The sequence below is a fragment of the Rhinoraja longicauda genome, chromosome 44 (assembly GCF_053455715.1).
Source record: "Rhinoraja longicauda isolate Sanriku21f chromosome 44, sRhiLon1.1, whole genome shotgun sequence".
Classification (NCBI taxonomy): Eukaryota; Metazoa; Chordata; class Chondrichthyes; order Rajiformes; family Arhynchobatidae; genus Rhinoraja; species Rhinoraja longicauda.
This window is the reverse complement of record NC_135996.1, coordinates 2,923,756-2,946,550: the sequence shown is the minus strand read 5'-3', so window position 1 is coordinate 2,946,550 and position 22,795 is coordinate 2,923,756. Positions and strand designations below refer to the sequence as shown.

The 22,795-nt window shown below is 49.9% G+C and overlaps 1 protein-coding gene across 1 annotated transcript in view; it reads right to left on the bottom strand.

The window, feature by feature from the left end:
• iqgap3 (IQ motif containing GTPase activating protein 3) overlaps positions 1-22,795 on the bottom strand; it is a 135,431-nt gene that overhangs the window by 36,920 nt on the left and 75,716 nt on the right. The window contains exons 20-24 of the mRNA XM_078432052.1: positions 22,257-22,465; positions 18,586-18,738; positions 13,936-14,099; positions 8,409-8,633; positions 2,545-2,685 (exon numbers count right to left, since the gene is read on the bottom strand). Coding sequence (XP_078288178.1) covers positions 2,545-2,685; positions 8,409-8,633; positions 13,936-14,099; positions 18,586-18,738; positions 22,257-22,465 — 892 coding nt within the window. The remainder of the gene's footprint in view (positions 1-2,544; positions 2,686-8,408; positions 8,634-13,935; positions 14,100-18,585; positions 18,739-22,256; positions 22,466-22,795) is intronic.

Sequence of the window (22,795 nt, the reverse complement as noted above, 5' to 3'; positions counted from 1 at the left end):
AGAGGGACTGCAGGGAAAAGCCTGGGAACAAGAGATTAGTGAGCCGAAATCTGTGGTAGTTTAGAGATACAACAGCGTGGAAACAGGCCGATCGGTCCACCGTGTCCGCGCCGACCTGCGATCCCCGCACATCCCCGCACATCCCCATCCTACCTGACTGAACTCCTCCACAGGCACACTCCCACCTGCACCCTCCGCTCTGCTGCTGCCAATCTCCTATCCCCCCACATCCGGACCAAACTCAGATCCTGGGGGGACAGGGCTTTCTCCATCGCTGCCCCCACCCTCTGGAACTCACTACCTCAAACCGTCAGAGACTCCTCCTCACTCACCACATTCAAAACATCGCTGAAGTCTCACCTGTTCAGTACTGCCTTCAACCACTGAAGGTCACCTCACCTTCTGTCTCCTTTCTCTGTTCGTTTACTTATTTATCTATTTATTCACTTCCCTATGTTCTTTAAATCCCTGTAAAGCGTCTTTGAGTGTATGAAAAGCGCTATATAAATGTAATGCATTATTATTATTATTATTATTATCCCTAATCTACACACACCAGGGACAATTTACAATCATAGCACGCCAATTAACCTACTTCTTCGGAGTGTGGGAGGAAACCAGAGATCCCGGAGAGGGGTGTTTTCATAGAGGGGTATGACCATCAAAGAGCAGGATAAAGTAGAGAAGATTTATGCGTGTTTTTAGATTTAGATTTAGAGATACAGCGCAGAAACAGGCCCTTCGGCCCACCGCGTCCGCGCCGCCCAGCGATCCCCGCACACTAACACTATCCTACACACACCAGGGACAATTTTTACATTTACCCAGTCAATTAACCTACAAACCTGCACGTCTTTGGAGTGTGGGAGGAAACCGAAGATCTCGGAGAAATCGTTGGCAACCCTTGGTCTAGTGTAGACGGGCATCTTGATCTGCATGAGCAATTTGGGCCGACGGTCCTGTTTCTGTGCTGACTCTGACTAACTCTCCACTACTGGAAGCTAGGTAGGATGCTTTTTTGGAGCATGTCAGGACGTAGTAAGTAAGAATTTCATTACTGGTACATATGACAATTAAATACTCTTCACTCTGGCATTGATTTTAATGTTCAGTGAACATAGTTTAACAAAATTATCTCGTCATTTATCAGCCTGATGTCACTGAAGCTCACAGCACATGGATTAGAGGTTATAATCTCCTTGTTATAGAGTCAGACAGCATGGAAACAAGCCCTTCAGCCCAACTTGCCCATGCTGACCCAGATGCCCCATCTAAGCTAGTTCCATTTGTTCGCGTTTGGCCCATGCCACTCAGGCAACTGAACCATCCTACCACACAACCTGAGAGCGGTGCTGAACTGCTATATACCTCTTCGGTGACCCTCAGACTATCCTCGATCAGACTTTGCTGGCTTTATCTTGCACTAAAGTGTCTAAAGTGAAAAAATATTGTCTAATGTGAAGAAGATTGTCTAAAAGGAAGAAAGCTAATGGCATGTTGGCCTTTATGACAAGAGGAGTTGAGTATAGGAGCAAAGAGGTCCTTCTGCAGTTGTACAGGGCCCGAGTGAGACCACACCTGGAGTACTGTGTGCAGTTTTGGTCTCCAAATTTGTGGAAGGATATTCTTGCTATTGAGGGTGTGCAGCGTAGGTTCACCAGGTTAATTCCCGGAATGGCGGGACTGTCATATGTTGAAAGACTGGAGCGACTAGGCTTGTATACACTGGAATTTAGAAGGATGAGAGGGGATCTTATTGAAACATATAAGATTATTAAGGGGTTGGACACGTTAGAGGCAGGAAACATGTTCCCATTGTTGGGGGAGTCCAGAACCAGGGGCCACACAGTTTAAGAATAAGGGGTAGGCCATTTAGAACGGAGATGAGGAAAAACATTTTCAGTCAGAGTTGTGAATCTGTGGAATTCTCTGCCTCAGAAGGCAGTGGAAGCCAATTCTCTGAATGCATTCAAGAGAGAGCTAGATAGAGCTCTTAAGGATAGCGGAGTCAGGGGGTATGGGGAGAAGGCAGGGACGGGGTACTGATTGAGAATGATCAGCCATGATCACATTGAATGGCGGTGCTGGCTCGAAGGGCCGAATGGCCTCCTCCTGCACCGGTTGTCTATTGTCTTACAGTGCTTGCAGCGCCGGAGACACGGGTTCCATCCCGACTACGAGTGCCGTCTGCACGGAGTTTGTAAGTTCTCCCCGTGACCTGCGTGGGTTTTCTCCGAGAACATCAGTTTCCTCCCACACTCCAAAGACGTGCAGGTTTGTAGGTTAATTGGCTTGGGTTTGTACACTTGGAATAATTGTAAATTGTCCCTAGTGTGTGTAGGATAGTGTTGGTGTGCGGGGATCGCTGGTCGGCGCGGACCCGGTGGGCCAAAAGGCCCGTTTACGCGGCGTGTCTCTAAACTATTTTTGGAAGAGGGTGGGGGCTGGTCCCAGCGGCGAGGAAGTGCCAAACCTTGACCGTCAACAGCCAGGTCACGAGGTAGAGACGACTGCCATTTGGAGGAAGGACGACTGAGCACTTACGGTATCTTGTCCACGGACGAAACGATGGCGTCGAGGAATCTGTCGGTGGCCGCCCTCAGGTTGCGGATGGATATGTCGAGTCTCCGCTGGACCTCCGGGTGGGTCAAGGCTTGGTCCGGCGTCACCTCGTACGGCAATTGACTGCAGGGAAAGAAAACACGACAACAGTGAGCGGCATGGATAGAGAGGATGTGGAGAGGATGTTTCCACCAGTGGGAGAGTCTAGGACCAGAGGGCACAGCCTCAGAATTAAAGGATGTTCCTTTAGAAAGGAGACGAGGAGGAATTTCTTTAGTCAGAGGGTGGTGAATCTGTGGGATTCTTTGCCACAGACGGCTGTGGAGGCCACAAGTCAGTGGGTATTTTTAAGGCAGAGATAGCTGGATTCTTGATTAGTGCGGGTGTCAGGGGTTATGGGGAGAAGGCATGAGAATGGGGTTGAGGGAAGGATAAATGGTGGAGTAGACTTGATGGGCCGAATGGCCTAATTCTGCTCCTGTCACTGATGAACGTGAACAGCACCGCTCGGCACAGATCGCATTCACCGAGTTAACTGCTAGCGATGATAGAAATGAGAAAAGCACGGGGGTTTCGTAGTTGTGTAGGAAGAAGGATGAGAGGAGATCTTATCGAAATGTATAAGATTATTAAGGGGTTGGACACGTTAGAGGCAGGAAACATGTTCCCAATGTTGGGGGAGTCCAGAACCAGGGGCCACACAGTTTAAGAATAAGGGGTCGGCCATTTAGAACTGAGATGAGGAAAAACCTTTACAGTCAGAGAGTTGTAAATTTGTGGAATTCTCTGCCTCAGAAGGCAGTGGAGGCCAATTCTCTGAATGCATTCAAGAGAGAGCTAGATAGATCTCTTAAGGATAGCGGAGTCAGGGGGTATGGGGAGAAGGCAGGAACGGGGTACTGATTGACAACGATCAGCCATGATCACTTTGAATGGCGGTGCTGGCTCGAAGGGCCGAATGGCCTCCTCCTGTACCTATTATCTATTGTCTATTCCTCCTGAAAAATCACCACAGATCTGAAGGATGTCCCTGGAGGAATTAAAAAGGAAAATCGACTGCATCACAATCAGGAGGTGTGAATGAAGCAGGATGCCGGGTTCAGAGTAACAGGCAAGAACTACATTTGCTGATAAGGTGAGGCCGATTTAAAAGCAGACAGGTCATCAATCCTGCTCCCCCCCTCTCCCCCTCCGTTTCTAATTGAAACTTTCTTCCCCTAAATCAATTCCCAAGCTCAAGCTCAACCGGAAGGACGGGAATCGTAAAGGGATTTGGCTCACATCAAAAGGCATGGGGACTAATTGGGCCCCCCCTCCACCATCCTCTACCTTGCCCCTGCGCCCACGCATTTTGGGCGGCACGGCGGTAGAGTCGCTGCCTTACAGCGCCGGATTCGATCCTGACCACGGGTGCCGCCTGTACACTCTCTCCGTGACCCGCGTGGGTTTTCCCCGAGATCTTCGTTTTTTCCTCCCACGCTCCAAAGACGTGCAGGTTTGTGGGTTCATTGGCTTGGTAAAATTGTAAGCTGTCCCCAGTGTGTGTAGGTATTTATTCACAAAATGCGGGAGTAACTCAGCAGGTCAGGCAGCATCTCAGGAGAGAAGGAATGGGTGACGTTTCGGGTCGAGACCCTTGAGTCTGAAGAAAGGTCTCGACCCAAAACGTCACCCATTCCTTCTCTCCCGAGATGCTGCCTGACCTGCTGAGTTACTCCAGCATTTTGTGAATAAATACCTTCGATTTGTACCAGCATCTGCAGTTATTTTCTTATACTACCAGTGTGTGTCGGAGAGCGTTAGTGTGCGGGGTGATCGCTGGTCGGTGCGGACTCAGTGGGCCGAAGGGCCTAGTTCCACCCTGTATCCACGCTTTGGTGGTAAGAATAGGAAGGCAGTATTATCTGAATGGTGTCAAGTTAGGAACAGGGGACGTACAACGAGATCTGGGTGTCCCAGTGCATCAGTCACTGAAAGGAAGCATGCAGGTACAGCAGGCAGTGAAGAAAGCCAATGGAATGTTGGCCTTCATAACAAGAGGAGTTGAGTATAGGAACAAAGAGGTCCTTCTGCAGTTGTACAGGGCCCTAGTGAGACCGCACCTGGAGTACTGTGTGCAGTTTTGGTCTCCAAATTTGAGGAAGGATATTCTTGCTATTGAGGGCGTGCAGCGTAGGTTAATTCCCGGAATGGCGGGACTGTCATATGTTGAAAGACTGGAGCGACTAGGCTTGTAGACACTGGAATTTAGAAGGATGAGAGGGGGTCTTATCGAAATGTATAATATTATTAAGGGGTTGGACACGTTAGAGGAAGGAAACATGTTCCCAATGTTGGGGGAGTCCAAAACCAGGGGCCACAGTTTAAGAATAAAGGGTAGGCCATTTAGAACGGAGATGAGGAAAAACTTTTTCAGTCAGAGTTGTGAATCTGTGGAATTCTCTGCCTCAGAAGGCAGTGGAGGCCAATTCTCTGAATGCATTCAAGAGAGAGCTAGATAGAACTGTCAAGGATAGCGGAGTCAGGGGGTATGGGGAGAGGGCAGGAACGGGGTACTGATTGAGAATAATCAGCCATGATCACATTGAATGGCGGTGCGTACAGGCTCGAAGGGCCGAATGGCCTCCTCCTGCGCCTATTGTCTATTGTCCATGATCACATTGAATGGCGGTGCTGGCTCGAAGGGCCGAATGGCCTCCTCCTGCACCTATTGTCTATTGTCTATAAACTAAACCTCCACCATCCCTGGGATCGAGCAGATCAGAGCAGCCACACAGTGGGGGAGGATACAGCCACTGACAAGAGATTAAACCTTCCACAATGGATGCAATAGCTGTAGTGATTTTCTGTCAGGTGGAGTCTCTGTAGGAGCTGTAATTGATAGCAGCGAGTAGCTGGAGCGAGGGTCAGGAGTATCACAACGCTTCAGTGCCTCCCTCAGCAGCGGCTAACATAATAATCAATAGATCTTGTTTTCAACAGTTCATGTTGGTAATTTTGCCATCATTCTACGTTTCCCTCGTCTTCTCTGCAGAGCGCGCTGCACATACCAAACGCTCTGTCCACGCACGGAATCAGTGGGGAATGCAGGATGGCAAGCTGCAAACAATCACCTCAGCTAAACTTCAGCTGGTCTCGTTTTCAGATTAGAGATACAGCGATCCCCGCACATTAACGCTATCCTACACACACTGGGGACATTTTTTTTAACATTTACACCAAGCCAATTAACCTACAAACCTGCACGTCTTTGGAGTGCGGGAGGAAACCGAAGATCTCGGAGAAAACCCACGCAGGTCACGGGGAGAACGTACAAACTCCGTACAGACGGCGCCCGTGGTCGGGATCGAACCCGGGTCTCTGGCGCTGTGAGGCAGCAACTCTACCGCTGCGACACTGTGCTGCCCCTTGGGTCTTGGGTCTGCCACTGGATCCCTACAGTGCAGTCAGTGCTCACTATCTACCTCATAGGAAACCCTCGAACTATCTATGACCTATCTATGAACTATCAGTGGAGGGCATGCAATGTACGTTTAATAGGTTAATTCCCGGAATGGCGGGACTATCATATATTGGAAGACTGGAGCGACTAGGCTTGTATACACTGGAAGGATGAGAGGAGGATCTTATCGAACTGTATAAGATTATTAAGGGGTTGGACACGTTAGAGGGAGGAAACATGTTCCCAATGTTGGGGGAGTCCAGAACCAGGGGCCACAGTTTAAGAATAAGGGGTAGGCCATTTAGAACTGAGATGAGGAAAAACTTTTTCAGTCAGAGAGTTGTGAATCTGTGGAATTCTCTGCCTCAGAAGGCAGTGGAGGCCAATTCTCTGAATGCATTCAAGAGAGAGCTAGATAGAGCTCTTAAGGATAGCGGAGTCAGGGGGTATGGGGAGAAGGCAGGAACGGGGTACTGATTGGGAATGATCAGCCATAGTCGCGTTGAATGGCTCGAACGGCCGAATGGATTCCTCCTGCACCTATTGTCTATTGTCTATCAGACTTTGAACGTACTTTATCTTGCACTAAACGTTATTCACATTATTCCCTTTATCCTGTATCTGTACACTGTGGACGGCTCGATTGCAATCGTGTATTGTCTTTCCGCTGACTAGATAGCACGCAACAACAAAGCTTGTCACTGTACCTCTGTGTAATTCTCTGCCTCAGAAGGCAGTGGAGGCCGATTCTCTGAATGCATTCAAGAGAGAGCGAGATAGAGCTCTTAAGGATAGCGGAGTCAGGGGGTATGGGGAGAAGGCAGGAACGGGGTACTGATTGAGAATGATCAGCCATGATCACATTGAATGGTGGTGCTGGCTCGAAGGGCCGAATGGCCTACTCCTGTCTATTGGTACATGTGACCATAAACATGGAAACATAGAAAATAAGTGCAGGAGGAGACGTACAGGTATGTAGGTTAATTGGCTGGGTAAATATTTTTTTTAAATTGTCCCTAGTGGGTATAGGATAGTGTTAATGTGTGGGGATCACTGGGCGGCACGGACTTGGAGGGCCGAAAAGGCCTGTTTCCGGCTGTATATATATGATATGATATGATATGATATGAGGAGGCCATTTGGTCCTTCAAGCCAGCACCGCCATTCTTTGTGATCATGGCTGATCATTCACAATCAGTAACCCGTGCCTGCCTTCTCCCCATACCCCTTGATTCCACTAGCCCCTAGAGCTCTATCTAACTCTCTTTTAAATTCATCCAGTGAGTTGGCCTCCACTGCCCTCTGTGGCAGAGAATTCCACAAATCCACAACTCTCTGGCTGAAAACGTTTCTTCGCACCTCAGTTTTAAATGGCCTCCCCTTAATTCTTAGACTGTGTGGCCCCTGGTTCCGGACTCCCCCAACATTGGGAACGTTTTTCCTGCATCTAGCTTGTCCAGTCCACTAAACTGAACTCAAATACTCCAGTCCTGTAGAGACTCCTCCCCAAAATAAAATGAGTGAAGACATTTGGAAAACAGTGACAAAGTCAGCATGGATTTCTGGAGGGGAAAATCATGCTTGACTAATCTTTTGAATTATTTGAGGATGTAACAAAGAGAGAGGATAAGGGAGAGGCAATAGATGTGGTGTATCTGGACTTTAAAAAAACCAACCTTTGACAAGGTCCCACACAAGAGATTAGTGTGCAAAATTAGAGCACACTACACAAAGCACACTACACCAAACCTCTTCTGCATTGGTGCAGCACCTTCTCCTGCATTGGTGCAGAGTTATAAATCTGTGGAATTCTCTGCCTCAGAAGGCATTGGGGGCCAATTCTCTGAATGCATTCAAGAGAGAGCTAGATAGAGCTCTTAAGGATAGCGGAGTCAGAGGGTATGGGGAGAAGGCAGGAACGGGGTACTGATTATCATCATATCATATCATTATATATACAGCCGGAAACAGGCCTTTTCGGCCCTCCAAGTCCGTGCCGCCCAGTGATCCCCGTACATTAACACTATCCTACACCCACTAGGGACAACTTTTACATTTACCCAGCCAATTAACCTACATACCTGTACGTCTTTGGAGTGTGGGAGGAAACCGAAGATCTCGGAGAAAACCCACGCAGGTCACGGGGAGAACGTACAAACTCCTTACAGTGCAGCACCCGTAGTCAGGATCGAACCCGAGTCTCCGGCGCTGCATTCGCTGTAAAGCAGCAACTCTACCGCTGCGCTACCGTGCCGCCCCGATTGACAATGATCAGCCATGATCACATTGAATAGCGGTGCTGGCTCGAAGGGCCGAATGGCCTCCTCCTGCACCTATTGTCTATTGTCTATAACTGAACTGAAACTAAAAGGGGCTCAAAATGGCGGTCCACTATGACCCCTACCTTCTCTGCCCAGTCTGACTCTCCATCTGGTTCACCCAGCTCTTGTAGATGTCGACAGGGTCGGTTTTGATGCTGAGGGTCTTATCCTGCAGAACCTCCTTGACCACCGGCCCCAGGATCTCCCGCAGGGCGTTCTGCCCACGTATGTTCCGGTAAAAGCTCACCACCAGTCTGGTCACCATGGGATTTCCCGTCACAATCTCGTGGACATGGTCAACCTTCGACCTGCAGGGCGAAAGAGAAAGGGTTGCACCAGAGAGAGAAACGTTTTACTGCCACCCCCCCTTGCCTGACTCAAATCCCCTGGTCTAAATAAACAAGAGAGAGACTTGGTAGACACAAAATGCTGGAGTAACTCAGCGGGTCAGGCAGCATCTCGGGAGAGAAGGAATGGGTGACGTTTCGGATCGAGAAACTCGGAAAGACAGCACCCGTACTCTCCCCTGCAACCGCGGGAGATGCAACACCTGTCCCTTTACCTCCCCCCTCAACTCCATCCAAGGACCCAAACAGTCTTTCCAGGTGAGGCAGAGGTTCAACTGCACCTCCTCCAACCTCATCTGTTGTATCCGCTGTTCCAGGTGTCAACTTCTCTACATCGGCGAGACCAAGCGCAGGCTCGGCGATCGTTTCGCTGAACGCCTCCACTCAGTCCGTCTCAACCAACCTGATCTCCCGGTGGCTCAGCATTTCAACTCCCCCTCCCATTCTGGCCTTTCTGTCCTGGGCCTCCTCCATTGTCAGAGTGAGGCCCAGCGCAAATTGGAGGAACAGCTCCTCATAATTCACTTGGGTACCTCACACCCCAGTGGTATGAACACTGACTTCTTCCACCTCAGGTAGTCCCTACTTCCCCTCTCTGTCCCCTCCCCATTCCCAGTTCTCCCACTAGTCTTCCTGTCCCGCCCCCCTCCCCTGACGTCAGTCTGAAGAAGGGTCTCGACCCGAAACGTCACCCATTCCTTCTCTCCCGAGATTTTGCCCGTCCCGCTGAGTTACTCCAGCATTTTGTGTCTACCTTCGATTTAAACCAGCATCTGCAGTTCTTTTTCCGACAAGAGTGAGGCTTGTATACCTACAGCGCTATTCACACTGTGGTCAGGATGTCCCAATGCATTTTAAGCTATGGAACAATTTAAGACATAGTGGCACGGTGACGCAGCGGTAGAGTTGCTGCTCACAGCGCCAGGGACCCGGGTTCCATCCTGACTACAGGTGCTGTCTGTACTGAGTTTGAACGCTCTCCCCGTGACCGTGTGTGTTTTCTCCAGGTGCTCCAGCTTCCTCCCACAGACGTGCAGGTTTGTAGATTAATTGGCCTCTGTAACTTGTCCCTAGTGTGTCGGATAGAACTAGTGTGCGGGTGATCGCTGGGTGAGCAGCTTTAAATACCTGGGAGTCCACATCACAGAGGATCTGACATGGACAACACACATTGCTGCACTGGTGGGTAAGGCAAGGCAGCGCCTTTACCACCTTAGACAGCTGAGGAAATTCAGAGTGTCTCTGAGGGTCCTTCAGTGCTTCTACTCTGGGGCTGTAGAGAGCATCCTGTCCGACAACATCACAGTCTGGTTTGGGAACAGCTCTGCCCAGGACAGGATGGCCCTGGAGAGAATAGTGCGTTCGGCTGAACGTATCGTGGGAACTACACTCGCCCCCCTGCAGGACCTATACATCAGGAGGTGCAGATCCAGAGCCAGCAACATTATGGGGGACCCCTACCACCCCAGCAACGGACTGTTCCAGCTGCTACGGTCAGGCAAACGCCTCCGCTGTCACGCTGCGAAAACGTAGAGGATGAAACGGAGTTTCTTCCCACAGGCCATCAGGACTGTTAACTCTTATAACTCCAGGGACTCATTTAATTTACTGTATTAATTTATTTTTTGTGTTAAAATTTCTTTTTTCTATTGTGTTTTGTAGTTTTAGCACAATCCACAGGCATTGCCACTTTCATTTCACTGCACATCTTGTATATGTATGTGACAAATAAACTTGACTTGACTTGGTCAGCACAGACTCGATGGGCCCTGTTTCCACTCCATAGAAGGTTTACCAGAATGATGCCTGGATTAGGGGGTATTAGCTACATGGAGAGGCTGGACTCAATGGCCCTGTTTCCATGCTATATCTCTAAACTAAACCAAACTAAACATTTGGACATACACCAATCAGCCAAAGCATTATGACCTGATGAGGCAAAGCATTATGCCCACCTGCCTAATATGCTGTTGGTTCTCCGTGTGCAGCCCCATACGCAGCAGGGTGCGATGCACTGTGTATTGTGACACATTCCTCCCGTGACCACCATTAACATTTTCTGTGATTTGTGCCACAGTCGACCTTCTGTCGGTTTGGACCAGACGGGATAGCCTTCGTTGCCCTCGCGCATCGATGAGCCTTGGGCGCCCAACACCCTGCCTGTCGCCGGTGTGTGGTTTGTCCCTCCTCGGACCACTGTCGGTCGGTCGGTACTCACCACTGCTGACCGGGAGCACCCCACAAGCCTTGCCGTTTCACAGATGCTCTGACCCAGTCGTCTGGCCAGAACAATTTGTCCCTTATCAAGGTCGCTCAGGTCTTTACGCCTGCCCATTTCTCCTGCATCCAACACATCAACTTCAAGAACTGCTTGCTGCCTAATAGATCCCACTTGCTGCCTAATATATCCCACCCCTTGACAGTTCCCATTGTAACAAGATAGTCAATGTTATTCACTTTGCCTGTCAGTGGTCATTATGTTTTGGCTGATTGGTGTATGTGGAGAGGACAGGTATAGCAGGATATGGGCAAATGCAGACAAATGGGACTTAATTGACAAACCAGATCTATTTTTTAAAATTTGGTCTCTATTTATTGAATTTTAAAAAAAGTAAATGGGTTTGACACAAAACTAAAATTTAAAACTAAAGTTAAAACTTGAGTTTAGGGTTGGATGTACAACCATACTCATCATCTCCCAGATCTATCCCCATAACCTTTATATTTGTAATTCCCTTTCTTCCTTGCTAATAAAAATTAAAATAAAATATAAATGGGACTAGCTTAGATTGTCCACTTGGTTGGCATGGACAAGGTGGGCTGAAGGGCCTGTTCCCGTGCTGTCTGACTCCAAGCACAGTATAGCAACTGCTCTGCACAGTAAACTCCTCCAGGTGGCAAGGCAACAATATCCCGATGCAAAAGGTTAGACGGTGTGAGGCAGATACTGGTCCACTTGCTGAGTTGCCTTAGAGGGAGTACAGAGAAGGTTCACCAGATTGATCCCTGGGATGGCAGGACTTTCATATGAAGAAAGACTGGATAGACTCGGCTTGTACTCGCTGGAATTTAGAAGACTGAGGGTGGATCTTATAGAAACATAAAATTCTTAAGGGGTTGGAGAGGCTAGATGCAGGAAGATTGTTCCCGATGTTGGGGAAGTCCAGAACCAGGGGTCACAGCTTAAGGATAAGGGGGAAGTCTTTTAGGACCGAGATGAGAACGTTTTTTTTCACACAGAGAGTGGTGAATCTGTGGAATTCTCTGCCACAGAAGGTAGTTGAGGCCAGTTCATTGGCTATATTTAAGAGGGAGTTAGATGTGGCCCTTGTGGCTAAAGGGATCAGGGGGTATGGAGAGATGGCAGGTACGGGATACTGAGTTGGATGATCAGCCATGATCATATTGAATGGCGGTGCGTACAGGCTCGAAGGGCCGAATGGCCTACTCCTGCACCTATTTTCTATGTTTCTAGTTAGAGCATTTTCCTATTTTATTCCAGATTTTGCAGCACCTGCAGTATTTTGCTTTTCTAGCAATGATCTGGTTTAGTGAGAGTGGTTCATAAGTTGTCAGAGCAGAATTAGGCCATTCGGCCCATCAAGTCTACTCTGCCATTTAATCATGGCTGATCTATCTTTCCCTCTCAACCCCATTCTCCTGCCTTCTCCCCACAACCCCTGACACCCGCACTAACCAAGAGTTGGGGGATACACATAGGCTAGGAGCAGTGGGCAGTATTTCCCATGCTCTTCATCCATCGGTCTCACAGATCAACAGTGAAGAAGGGTCTCGACCTGAAACGTCACCTATTCCTTCTCTCCAGAGATGCTGCCTGACCCGCTGAGTTACTCCAGGTCAATCTTCGTTTTAGACCAGCATCTGCAGTTCCTTCCTGCGCACTGCTAATGTTGTTCCTTTATTTAAGGAGGGAAGTGGAGATAATCCAGGAAATTCCCGGCAGTGAGCCAGCCCCACATCAGTGGTAGGGAAGTTAATGAAGAGGCTCAGAGTCACAGAGTAATACAGTGTGGAAACAGGCCCTTCAGCCCAACTTGCCCACACCGGCTAACATGTCCCAGCTACACTAGTCCCACTTGCCTGCGTTTGGTCCTATTTCCTATTTACATACAGCGCGGAAACAGGCCCTTTGGCCCACCGAGTCCGCGCCGCCCAGCGATCCCCGCACACTAACACTATCCTACACACACTAGGGACAATTTTTACATTTACCCAGTCAATTAACCTACATACCTGCACGTCTTTGGAGTGTGGGAGGAAACGGAAGAACTCGGAGAAAACCCACGCAGGTCACGGGGAGAACGTACAAACTCACTACAGACGGCGCCCGTAGTCAGGATCGAACCCGAGTCTCTGGCACTGCATTCGCTGTAAGGCAGCAACTCTACCGCTGCGCCACCGTGCCGATCCATATCCCTCCAAACCTGTCCTATCCATGTACCTGTCTAACTGTTTCTTAAACATTGGGATAGTCCTAGTCTCAACTACCTCCTCTGGCAGCTTGTTCCATACACCCACCACCCTTTGTGTGAAAAGGTTACCCCTCACATTCCTATTAAATCTTTTCCTCCTTCACCTTGAACCTGTGTCCTTTGGTCCTCGATGCCCCTACTCTGGGCAAAAGACTCCATGCGTCTCAGTGATTCTTTAGCGTGGGGTTTATGCTGGAAGAGAGTGGGTTAACTAGGGACAGTCAGCATGGGTTTGTACACGAAACGTGCATGAAGGAATTGCAGATGCTGGTTTAAAGCATCACGACCTTAAACGTCGCCCGTTCCTTCCCTCCAAAGATGTTGCCTGTCCCGCTGAGTTACTCCAGCACTTTGTGTCTATCGGTTTGTACACAGCAGGTTGTGTTTAGAGTTTTTAGTTTAGTATAATTTAGATTCAGCGTGGAAACAGGCCTTTCGGCCCACCGGGTCCGCGCCGACCAGCGATCCCCGTACACTAACACTATCCTACACCCACGAGGGACAATTTTTACATTTACCAAGCCAATTAACCTACAAACCTGCACGTCTTTGGTAGTGTGGGAGGAAACCGAAGATCTCGGATAAAACCCACGCAGGTCACGGGGAGAACGTGCAAACTCCACACAGACAGCACCCGTAGTCGGGATGGAACCCGGGTCTCCGGCGCTGCATTCGTTGTAAGGCGGCAACTCTACCACTGCTCTTTGTGCTTTGGCAAGGCATGGACAAGCAGGAGAGGGGTGGGAAATGTCCCTGGTACCATCACATACCTAATCTCCTCCCGGAGTGCAGTGGTGAACAAACCCAGCAGCAGGTAGCCCTCCCTCTCGTTGGACGCGTAGTTGTACAGCGAGAAGATGACAGACTCCATAAACTTCGTCGATCTGTTCTGAGGCATCTGGAAGATCAGCTTGGCCAGGTAGATGGGCTTGGTCTGGCACAAAGAGAATGAATGAATGAATGAATGAATACGTTTATTGGCCATTTATTCACAAAATGCTGGGGTAACTCAGCAGGTCAGGCAGCATCTCGGGAGAGAAGGAATGGGTGACGTTTCGGGTCGAGACCCTTCTTCAGACTGATGTCAGGGGGGCGGGACAAAGGAAGGATATAGGTGGAGACAGGAAGATAGAGGGAGATCTGGGAAGGGGGAGGGGAAGAGAGGGACAGAGGAGCTATCTAAAGTTGGAGAAGTCGATGTTCATACCGCTGGGCTGCAAGCTGCCCAGGCGAAATATGAGGTGCTGTTCCTCCAATTTCCGGTGGGCCTCAGTATGGCACTGGAGGAGGCCCATGACAGAAAGGTCAGACTGGGAGTGGGAGGGGGAGTTGAAGTGCTCAGCCACCGGGAGATCAGGTTGGTTAAGACGGACTGAGCGCAGGTGTTGAACGAAACGATCGCCGAGCCTGCGTTTGGTTTCGCCGATGTTAAGAAGTTGACATCTAGAGCAGCGGATGCAATAGATGAGGTTGGAGGAGGTGCAGGTGAACCTCTGTCTCACCTGGAAAGACTGTTTGGGTCCTTGGATGGAGTTGAGGGGGGAGGTAAAGGGACAGGTGTGGCATCTTCCTTGGATGAAGTTTATTGGCCAAGTATGTGCACATACAAGGAATGTGCCTTGGTGCTCCGCTCGCAAGTAACAACACAAACATATCGAATCATCGATGCAGGCTCTGCACATTTTCATACCTCTACTTTCCCCCCTCCCTGACTCTCAGTCTGATGGTGGGTTCTGACCCGAATGTTATGGGAGAGAATGAGACCATTCAGACCACCAATAACCAATTAGAGCATTATGTGTAAGAAGGAACAGCAGATGCAGGTTTAAATCGAAGAAAGGCACAAAATGCTGGGGTAACTCAGCGGGACAGGCAGCATCTCTGGAGTGAAGGAATGGGTGACGTTTCGGGTCGAGACCCTTCTTCAGACTGATCCTGATTCAGTCTGAAGAAGGGTCTCGACCCAAAACGTCACCCATTGGTTCTTGGTCCTCCAAAATATTCCAAATGGAATTTAAAATGGAGGTTCTCCCCAGAGATGCTGCCTGTCCCGATAAGTTCCTCCGGCATTTTGTGTCTATCTTCAATTATAGCATTAGTTCCATCTCAAAGAATTTGTGACCAGCTGCCTACTTTTCTGCCCAGTGTACACAAACACTTGACTTCAAGGAGAAGGGTCTCGACCCAAAATGTCACCCATTCCTTCTCTCCAGAGACGCTGCCTAACCCGCTGAGTTACTCCAGCATTTTGTGTCTATGTACGACTAAATAATTATTGCACACTGACTAATTAAGGCTACACTTTTATTCCCACCAATACTAATTTCAGTAATCAGACGCTCCTCGTGTACACCGAAACAGCCAAGAGAGTGCTCAGCAGAAGAATTGGGTGGGAGTGGAACGTGATCATTCATCGGGAGGGTCACGATGATGTCTACACACAGAAGCATTTAAAAATACTTCTGAAAGCAAATGAAAAGTCACAGAGTGCAGGAGTAACTCAGCGGGCCAGGCAGCATCGCTGGAGAGAAGGAATAGGTGACATTTCGGGTCGAGACCCTTCTCCTTGAAGTCGTGTTTGTTTGTGTACATGGGGCTGAAAAGCAGGCAGCTGGTCACAAATATTTTGAGATGGAACCAATCGCTGGAGAACATGGATAGGACAGGTTTGGAGGGATATGGGCCCAAACGCAGGCAGGTGGGACTAGTGCAGCCGGAGTGGGCTAGTTGGGCCAAAGGGCCTGTTTCCACCCTTTATGTGTTTATGACTGAAAAGACACTAAGAGCTGGAGTAATTCAGCAGGTCAGGATCTCTGGAGAGGTGATGTCGGGACCCTTCCTCAGACTGATTTAGTCCGCTGAGTTACTTCAGGTCTAGTTTCCCTTTAAAACAAGGCATGTGCAAGAGAGAGTTAGATTTAGCTCTGAGAGTTAACGGAATCAAGGGATATGGGGAGAAAGCAGGAACAGGGTACTGATTTTGGATGATCAGCCATGATCATATTGAATAGTGGTGCTGGCTCTAAGGGACGAATGGCCGACTCCCCTCACCTATTTTCTATGTTTCCAGGTGCAGATGCCATCTGCAGAAGTGAGCCTTTCATCACTGGTTCAGGCGGCTGTTGTTGCAGCTTATGTTGAGCTCTTCAGTGTCAGCGTGGGGCTATGTCAATCACCCTGGGGATCCCTCCCCTTACACCTGGGTGACCACATCACCCCGATTCTGGCCTCTCTCCACTGGCTCCCAGTACGGTACAGAATCAACTTCAAGCTCCTCCTATTCACATACAGATCCCTAAACGGGCTTGCCCCCCCCCATATCAAAAATCTTCTGACCCACCACTCTATCTCCAGGTCCCTCAGGTCGGCCTACTTGGGGCTACTGACTATCCCGCGGTCTAGGCTTAAGCTCAGGAGTGACCGCGCTTTTGCGGTTGCAGCTCCTAGACTGTGGAACAGCATCCCTCTCCCCATCAGAACTGCCCCCTCCATCCACTCCTTTAAGTCCAGGCTCAAAACCTACTTCTATTCCTTAGCCTTTGAGGCACTCTGAGGGGGCGCTGTGAACTGTTTATGTATGTGCTGTTATGTTTGTGTGCCATTGTATGTTCGTCCTTAGTACCTGCACTGATGTACAGCATTCTGGTCAACGTGGGTTGTGTTTAAATGTGCTATACAAATAAAATTGACTTGACTTGACGTTGTTTCCAAGATGGTGTGTTGGCAGTTTTGCAGGTGCTGGCAGAAGTGCTGGGGGGGTGGGAATAAGGATCGGCGACCCGAAGGTCAGAAGCCGGGAAAAATCCCGTGAAGTTGAGTTTAGTTTAGAGATACAGCGCAGAAACAGGCCCTCCAGCCCAGCGAGTCCGTGCCGACCTGCGATCCCCGCACACTAACACTATCCCATGCACGCGATGGACAATTTATATTTATACCAAAGCCAATTAACCTACAAACCTGCACGTCTTTGGAGTGCGGGAGGAAACCGAAGATCTCGGAGAAAACCCCCGCAGGTCACGGGGAGAACGTACAAACTCCGTACAGACAGCGCCCGTAGTCAGGATGGAACCCGGGAGTCTGGCTGTAAGGCAGCAACTGAAGAAGGGTCTCGACCTGAAACGCCACCCACTCCTTCTCTCCCCGAGATGCTGTCTAACCCGCTGGGTTACTCCAGTACGCGTGTACTGCCTGCACAAGGATGTTGCCATTTGCAGTCCGTTTGTCTTTTGTGCTTTTTGTTGTTTTGTGTCCTAATTGTAGTGTTTAGATGTGATGCAGTGTTTTTTGTGGTTGTGTGTTATGTGTGTGTGTGTGGGGGGGGAGGGGGGCTGTAAACGGAGAGGCGACCTTTATTTTCTGGGCCGTGTCTCCATCTCCGCCTACCATCGGCCAAACACCTGGAGCTGGCGGCCTCCAGCTGGGACCACCTTGGGGTCTGGTTCGCACTCACCATCTGCGAAGCTGGCTGCCTTCGGAGGTTGTGGTGGCGCTGCGGGAGCGGCTGCGACTCGCCTTCGGAGGCTCCGGCCGCGGGCCGCGGGCCGCGTGGACGTCGGAAGCTCGCAGGCCCCTGGGTGGGGGCCGACACCGGGAGCTCCGGCAGCGGCAGCGATTTCGCCCGCCCCGGATCGCGGGGCTTGGGTCGGCCCGCCGCAGACCTTTCACTGTCCGGCGCCGCCTGAAATAGGCCGCGGGATTTTCTCCGCCCGGCGGGGGCTTCAATGTCGGGAGTCACGACCGCCCCGACGTGGCAACTTCAACAGCCTGACCGCGGGAGGAGACGGCAGGGGAAGAGAAAAAGACATTCTGGCCTTCCATCACAGTGAGGAGGTGACTGGAGGAGACTCACTGTGATGGATGTTTCTTTTTGTTTGGTGTTGGTTTGTGATTGTGTGTGTTATTGCTTATTTTTATTGCTCTTATTGTTGGACTGTGGGTAATGGAATTTCGTCCTGAAGACTTGTTTTTTTGGATGATAATAAAGGCGATTCTGATTCTTCTATTTTGTATAATGGTCGTTGTAAAGCAGCATCTGCAGTTCCTTCTTGCACACTGCTAATGTTGTTCCTTTATTTTAGAAGGGAAAGGGGAGAGAACCCAGGGAATTGGCCCACATCAGTGGTAGGGAAGATAATAAGAGGCTCAGAGTGATACAGTGTTGAAACAGGCCCTTTGGCCCAAGTGGCCGCCCACACTGGCCAACATGTCCTACCTACACTAGTCCCACCTGCCTGCGCTTGGTCCATATCTTCGGTTTAAAGCTGCATCTGCGGTTCCTTCCTACACAAGGCAGCGACTCTACCACTACGTCTCTGCACCATGACTGACTTCATCCTCTACAGAGCCCATCCTGCCCTCAGCCCCCAACCCTGGACGGAACAGCAAAGGAGGAGATCATGGCCGCTCGCGTCGTACAGTACCTGCAGGAGGTAGAAGAGGTGTTGGTAAGCCTCCAGTTTCTCCCGCTTCTCTCTGCTCAGGGCCTTTAACCCTTTCTGCTTGTCGATCACCATCAGGTCCGACAGCTGTTCCTTGTTCTTCTTGGTCAGTTTCTTGCAGTGGGAAACCACTTCCTGCAAACCAAAGGTTAAAATCAAACACGTTTCCACCTTCAGGTGAATTTCGGGAGCTAAAGATGATTCTGGGCTGGCTCAGCGAAAACCACTTGTCTCTCGGCCTCACGCGTGAGTAAATACATGCAATGATCATAGACAATAGGTGCAGGATGAGGCCATTCTGCCCTTCAAGCCAGCACCGTCATTCAATGTGATAATAGACAATAGGCAATAGGTGCAGGAGTATGTTGGCATGTTGGCATTCATAGCGAGGGGATTTGAGTATAGGAGCAGGGAGGTTCTGCTGCAGTTGTACAGGGCATTGGTGAGACCACACCTGGAGTATTGCGTACAGTTTTGGTCTCCTAATCTGAGGAAAGACATTCTTTCCATAGAGGGAGTACAGAGAAGGTTCACCAGATTGATCCCTGGGATGGCAGGACTTTCATGTGAAGAAAGACTGGATAGACTCGGCTTGTACTCGCTGGAATTTAGAAGATTGAGGGGGGATGTTATAGAAACTTACAAAATTCTTAAGGGGTTGGACAGGCTAGATGCAGGAAGATTTTTCCCGATGTTGGGGAAGTCCAGAACAAGGGGTCACAGTTTAAGGATAAGGGGGAAGACTTTTAGGACCAAGATGAGAAAGTTTTTTTCCCACACAGAGAATGGTGAATCTGTGGAATTCTCTGCCACAGAAGGTAGTTGAGGCCAGTTCATTGGCTATATTTAAGAGGGAGTTAGATGTGGCCCTTGTGGCTAAAGGGATCAGGGGGTATGGAGAGAAGGCAGGTACAGGATACTGAGTTGGATGATCAGCCATGATCACATTGAATGGCGGTGCTGGCTCGAAGGGCCGAATGGCCTACTCCTCTATGTTTCTACGAGTAGGCCATTCAGCCCTTCGAGCCAGCACCGCCATTCAATGTGATCATGGCTGATCATTCACAATCAGTACCCCATTCCTGCCTTCTCCCCATACCCCCTGACTCCGCTATCCTTAAGAGCTCTATCTAACTCTCTCTTGAAAGCATCCAGAGAATTGGCTTCCACTGCCTTCTGAGGCAGAGAATTCCACAGACTCACAACTCTCTGACTGAAAAAGTTTTTCCTCATCTCCATTCTAAATGGCCGACCCCTTAGTCTTAAACTGTGGCCCCTGGTTCTGGACTCCCCCAACATTGAGAACATGTTTCCTGCCTCTAACATGTCCAATCCCTTAATAATCTTATATGTTTCAATAAGATCCCCTCTCATCCTTCTAAATTCCAGTGTATACAAGCCCAGTCGCTCCAGTCTTTCAACATACGACAGTCCCGCCATTCCGGGAATTAACCTAGTAAACCTACGCTGCACGCCCTCAATAGCAAGAATGTCCTTCCTCAAATTTGGAGACCAAAACTGCACACAGTACTCCAGGTGCGGTCTCACTAGGGCCCTGTACAACTGCAGAAGGACCTCTTTGCTCCTATACTCAACTCCTCTTGTCATGAAGGCCATTACAATCACAATCATACTTTATTAGCCAAGTATGTTTTGCAACATACGAGGAACCTCATTTGCCGTACAGTCATAACAATAGAAAGCAACAGGACACACAAAATACATGTTAACACGAACATCCACCACAGTGACTCCTCCACATCCCTCACTGTGATGGAAGGCGTAAAAAGGTTCAATCTCTCCCTTCTTTGTCCTCCAGTGGTCGGAGGCTTCGAACCTCCTGTTGATGGGGCGATCTTGACTCCTGTAGCCGGCAGTGAGCCTTCCTCGTCGAGGCGATCAACCTCCTGCATGGGGGGGGGGAGATCTCAGTTCCCCCGCGCCGGGCGATCTACCCCGGGTCGGGACCAGTCGAACCTCTAACAACCTGGAGCTCCCGACTTCGGTCTCAACCCGAGACTGCGAGCTCCTTGATGTTAAAGTCCGCAGGCCGCGGTTGGAGCGTCGATCCAGGCAAGGAATCGCACGCTCAGATGTTAAGTCCAAGCCCTACGGTGGGGCTCAAAGTCAGTCCCAGGCAAGGCCGCCAGCTCCACGATGTTAGGCCGCAGAGCGACCGGAGATACGATCCGGAAAACAATCGCATCTCCGGCAAGGTAAGAGATTGAAAAAATGTTTCCCCCCCATCCCCCCCACATAAAACAAACCAGAGAACATGAACACAGACTTTTCTGTCCACCATTAGACTGACACGGTGGCGCAGCGGGTAGAGCTGCTGCCTCACAGCGGGCAGAGACCCAGGTTCCATCCTGACCACGAGTGAATCTGTGGAATTCATTGCCACAGACGGCGGTGGAGGTCAAGTCACTGGATATTTTTACGGCAGATATAGCGGACCGCTATAACTGAAAACCGCCATACAGAGGTCCTTTATTGCGAGAGTTTAGTTTAGTTTAGAGATTCAGCGCGGAAACAGGCCCTTCGGCACGCCGAGTCCGCGCCAACCAGCGATCCCCGCACACTAACACTATCCTACACACACTAGGGACAATTTTACAATTATACCAAGCCAATTAACTTACAAACCGGTACGTCTTTGGGGTGTGGAAGAAAACCCACGCAGGTCCCGGGGAGAACGTACAAACTCCGTACAGACAGCACCTATAGTCAGGATGGAACCCGGGTCTCTGACGCTGTGAGGCAGCAACTCTACCACTTTGCCCCCCAAAACAGAAAAACAAACAGGCAAATTAGATATCCACACTCCTTAAACATTCAAACTAACGGCGCGTACATCTGTCTTTCTGCTGAGATCGGCAACATCACCTTGCCTGCCGACCCCTGCAACTCCAGTACAAATGTTTTACTGTACAAAATAACCATATTGGTTGCAACCATGGAAAGAGCAGGTCAACCAATGTTTAGTTTAGAGACACAGTGTGGAAACAGGCCCCTTCGGCCCAGCGGGTCCATGCCGACCAGCAATCCCCGCACACTAACACTATCCTACACCCACTGGGGACGATTTTTACATTTACCCAATCAATTAACCTACAATCCTGTACGCGTTTGGAGCGTGGGAGGAAACCGAAGATATCGGCGGCACGGTGGCGCAGCGGTGGAGTTGCTGCCTTACAGCGAATGCAGCGTCGGAGACTCAGGTTCAATCCTGACTACGGGCGCCATCTGTACGGAGTTTGTACGTTCTCCCCGTGACCTGCGTGGGTTTTCTCCGAGATCTTCGGTTTCCTCCCACACTCCAAAGACGTGCAGGTATGTAGGTTAATTGACTGGGTAAATGTTAAAAAAAATTGTCCCTAGTGTGTGTAGGATAGTGTTAATGTGCGGGGATCACTGGGCAGCGTGGACTCGGTGGGCCGAATGGCCTGTTTCCACGCTGTATCTCTAAATCTAAAAAAAAATCTAAATCTCGGAGAAAACCCACGCAGGTCACGGGGAGAACGTACAAACTCCGTACAGACGGCGCCCGTAGTCGGGATGGAACCGGCGCTGCATTCGCTGTAAGGCGGCAACTCTGCCACCGTGCCGCACGCCCAGGGCCCCAGAGCTGAAGAGACGGAGCACCTTCCTACCTGCAAGGTGATCCTGTTCTTCACCAGCAGTCCGATCTTGATGTCCATGACGTTGAGGTCTTGCTCCAGTTGGCGACTGGAGCGGATGCGCTGGACCACTTCCTCCCGCAGCTGCATCAGCTCCCACTCTTCGCGGAAGTCGTGGTCGTTCTGGTCCAAGAGATGGGCAAACCTGCGCACCACGTTCAGAGGAGGGTTCTCGGCGTGGACTGGGGAGGACAAGATTTTATTTCCAACACAAAATCCCCAGGATGGCGGGACGGTCATATGAGACAATAGACAATAGGCTATTCTTGCTATTGCTAATGAGGGCGTGCAGCGTAGGTTTACTAGGTGTGGCCCTTGTGGCTAAAGGGATCAGGGGGTATGGAGAGAAGGCAGGTATGGGATACTGAGTTGGATGATCAGCCATGATCATATTGAATGGCGGTGTGTACAGGCTCGAAGGGCCGAATGGCCTACTCCTGCACCTATTTTCTATGTTTCTATGTTAATTCCTGGAATGGCGGGACTGTCGTATGAGACAATAGACAATAGGC